This window comes from Otolemur garnettii, unplaced genomic scaffold, assembly GCF_000181295.1.
Source record: "Otolemur garnettii isolate 467f Iridium unplaced genomic scaffold, OtoGar3 scaffold00047, whole genome shotgun sequence".
Lineage (NCBI taxonomy): Eukaryota > Metazoa > Chordata > Mammalia > Primates > Galagidae > Otolemur > Otolemur garnettii.
In genome coordinates, this window is record NW_003852442.1 from 10,946,850 (window position 1) to 10,951,084 (window position 4,235).

Genomic DNA, 4,235 nt, shown 5'->3' on the forward strand with positions numbered 1-4,235 from the left:
AAACCCAGTGGCTTGATTAATCTGCTAGACTCAATTCTCTTTACCCAGGCCCCCACATGAAAGGACTGCGGTCAGCTTCTCCAGGTTCTTTTCACCACAGAGGAAAAAGCGAGGATCCTGACAGAGGCCCGGAAGCTGGTTCCAGGAGATGAGGGGAATCCTACCTCTAACCCAGAGAGAATTGCAGAAAAATTTCCTTTATCCCGCCCAGACTGGGATTATAACACTCCTGAAGGTAAAGAGAGAATCAAAGTTTATCACCAGATCCTCATGGGGGTCTCTGAGCAACAGCTCAGAAACCTACAAATTTGGCTAAAGTCAGTCATGTAAGACAGGAGAAGGAGGAGGCACCTGGGGCCTTTTTAGAACACCTCTTAGAAGCGTATCGTACATATACCCCTATAGACCCAGAGGACCCACCCCTATACTTTACTAAGCACTCTACCAGCCACTGAGAAATGGTATACTGTTTTGGATTTAAAAGATGCTTTCTTTTGCCTACCTTTGGCCCCTATAAGTCAGCCTATGTTTGCATTCGAATGGTGTGACCCCATGGATGGATTCAATGGACAGCTTACCTGGACTCGGTTGCCCCAAGGTTTCAAGAACTCCCCAATGAACTTCGATGAGGCTTTACGTGAAGACCTCTGTAAGTACCAGAGAAATAACCCTAAGGTCAGTTTACTTCAATATGTAGACGACCTCCTGATAGCAGCAGATAGCCTGGCAGATTGCCAACAGGCTACCCAGGAATTACTAAAAACTCTTGGGGACCAGGGGTACCGAGCATCAGCCAAAAAGGCCCAGATCTGCAAAACTCAAGTTATTTACTTGGGTTACATACTCAAGGGGGGACAAAGATGGTTATCGGACTCTAAAAAAGAGACTATTCTAAAAATACCCATACCTAAGACCCGAAAAGAGGTTAGAGAATTTCTGGGGACAGCAGGGTTTTGCAGACTAAGGATTCTGGGTTTTGCTGAAAAGGCAAAGCTACTGTATGAGGCAACCCGGGGCCAGGAACCCCTAGACTGGACTGAGACTATGACTCAAGCCTTTGAAACTATAAAGACTGACCTTTTACGGGCCCCAGTCTTAGCCCTACAGGACATAACAAAATCTTTCCACTTGTATGTAGATGAAAAAGCAGGAATAGCAAAAGGAGTGCTAACTCAAACCTTAGGACCATGGAAGAGACCAGCAGCTTACTTGTCAAAGAAACTAGACCCAGTGGCAGCAGGATGGCCGCCCTGCTTACGCAGCATAGCCGCTACAGCCTTGCTAGTTATGCAAATAAATTGACTCTGGGCCAAGATCTAATGGTGACCACACCACACGCTGTTGAAGGTGTACTAAACAACCACCTGATCGGTGGCTGACAAATGCCAGATTAACTGACTATCAAGCTTTGTTGTTAAACCCCCCAAGAGTTCGATTCAGTTCCAGCGCCGCCCTCAACCCAGCCACCCTGCTGCCTGATCCAGATTTAACACAGCCTCTCCACGATTGCACTGAAATCCTGAGTCAAGTCCATTGTATCCGAGATGACCTCCGAGACCAGCCTTTACCACAAGCAGATGAGACCCAGTATACGGATGGCAGCAGTTTCATCAAAGATGGCAACAGAGTACGCAGGGGTGGCAGTGACAACAGAGACTGAAGTAGTATGGGCTGAGCCTCTGCCTCCCGGCACGTCGGCTCAAAGAGTAGAACTTATAGCTTTAACACAAGCCCTTCGGTTGGACATGGACAAACGACTAAAAGTGTACACTGATAGCCGCTATGCCTTTGCTACGGCACATGTACACGGAGCTATATACCAAGAAAGGGGGCTACTAACTGCAGAAGGAAAAACTGTCAAAAACAAACAAGAGATTTTAGACCTAATTCAGGCCCTATGGCTACCCAAGAGACTAGCCATTATACATTGTCTGGGGCATCAGAAACCCCAAACTCCAATGGCAAGAAATAATTGTCGGGCAGACACAGCTGCACGGGAAGCAGCTCTCCTGCACTATCTAAAGACATTAACCCTAGTGACACAATTACCTACCATACCTGCACCTACTTTACCTAATCCAGAATACACTGAAGAAGATCTGGCGCAGATAAAGCAAAAAGTTCCCCTACACTACCGAGAGGAAGAGTGGTATTATACACAAGATAAAAGACAAATCCTCCCAGATAAGCTTGGCTTGGACCTAATACGACAAATTCACTGCAACACATACATGGGACCAAGGAAAATAGAAGAACTATTACGGAAAAGTCCTCTAAAGGTTTTCAGTCTAAAAGCCAAAACACAAGCAGTTACTGCAGATTGTAAAACATGTAAATTAATAAATTCTAAAGCTACCATAGGACCTCCTGGTTTGAAAGAAAGAGGAACCAGACCTGGAACTTACTAGAAAACAGATTTCACCGAAGGAAAGCCTGGAAAATATGGATATAAATACCTTTTAGTTTTTATAGACACCTTTTCAGGATGGGTAGAAGCTTACCCCACCAAGACTGAGACGACTGCTGTGGTAAGCAAAAGTCTACTGGAGGACATTATTCCAAGGTATGGGCTCCCCACTCAAATAGGGTCTGACAATGGCCCGGCTTTTATCTCCCAGGTACAGCAAAAAATAGCCTCCCTCCTGAACATTAATTGGAAATTACATTGTGCCTATAGGCCCCAAAGTTCAGGACAGGTAGAAAGGATGAACCGAACCTTGAAGGAAATTTTGTCCAAACTCATTTTTGAGACTGGCGCAGACTGGATATTTCTCTTCCCCTTTGCTCTATATAGGGTTAAAAACTCCCCCCTACACCCTAGGCCTTACCCCTTATGAAGTCCTATATGGAAGACCCCCTCCTATTATTCCTAATATTCATAACAATGTGGTAACAAGTACAAATGATAAAAACTTCCTCCTTTCCCTTCAATGTTATCAGCAGGTGCAAAAAGAAAACTGGAACCTTCTTCGGGCCACTTACACAGCTGGCCCAGTTCCTGAACCTCACAGGTTCCAACCTGGAGACTGGGTATAAGTGAAAAGGCACCATCAAGAAACACTTGAGCCCCGGTGGAAGGGACCTTATGTTGTAACCCTAACAACCCCCACCGCTCTCAAAGTGGACGGCATCGCCTCCTGGGTGCATCACACGCATGCCAACTTGCAGATCCTGGGCAGACAAGGGAGACTTCACTTCACGATGGGAAGCTTGACAGGATGAGGACAATCCTCTAAAGTTGAAGCTGAGGTGCTCCTTGCCAGCACCCTGTTAATGCTACTGCTACTACCTGTGTGTACATCATCCCCCGATTTGCACCAACCCTTAAATGTAACTTGGGTGATCATAAATGCCCTTACAGGAACCACTGCTAATCAGACCTCAGGCATCCACCCACGAGGCACATGGTTCCCTGAACTTTTGGTAGACATAGATGAACTTGTAGATACTTACCCTTACCCAGACTGTTTCTACATATGTCCAGAACATTTTAAGGACAAATGTGGGGGAGAGGAGGCTTATTTCTGTGGGATGTGGGAATGTGTCTCTACCAGAGAGATCTGGTGGGAGGTCCCAAGACAGGGGGATTACATACAGGTGAAAAAAAAAGAACCCCCCCCCCTTGCCATCAAAAAGGATCTCCCTGCTGTGACCCAATAAGCATAACCTTCACCGCTAAGGGTATGGCTACACAAGGGTGGGAACTTGGAAAACAATGGGGCATACGAATATACTCCCCCCAAGGTAAGACCAAAGAAAGTATTTTCACCTTAAAAGTAGTATATGCAGTTCATACTGAAAAGCCAATAGTAGTAGGACCAAACCCTATCTGGCAATCAGATTTAAATAATAACGACACTACAGATTTAAAAACAGCTGACTCTGAACCCCCACTCTGGGATATCCTCACTAAAACCTACCAAGTGCTAAATAAGTCCAGGCCCGACCTCACTGAATCCTGTTGGCTATGTTTAAATGTAAAGCCCCCTTATTATGAAGGAATAGCCCTTCCAGATAATTTTACTCTAGAAACTGAGCCAACAGCTTGCCACTGGCAGCAGTGCACCGGCCCCGTCCCACTTTACAATCTGTTACAGGGCAAGGAACTTGTGTTGGAAAAATGACCCCTTCTCACAAACGCTTATGTAAAAAAGTCCACCACTGGAATGGGACAGGTTACCTCATCCCACCCAGCTATGGGTGGTGGGCATGTACAACTGGATTCCCTTGCTTAC

General features: G+C 45.9%; 1 protein-coding gene across 3 annotated transcripts in view; it reads right to left on the reverse strand.

The window, feature by feature from the left end:
- Positions 1 to 4,235, reverse strand: part of LOC105887120 (polycystic kidney disease protein 1-like 3) — a 24,642-nt gene that overhangs the window by 4,939 nt on the left and 15,468 nt on the right. For all 3 annotated transcript variants that reach the window (XM_023514086.1, XM_023514085.1, XM_023514084.1), the window contains exon 5: positions 579 to 647. In XM_023514086.1, coding sequence (XP_023369854.1) covers positions 579 to 647 — 69 coding nt within the window. The remainder of the gene's footprint in view (positions 1 to 578; positions 648 to 4,235) is intronic.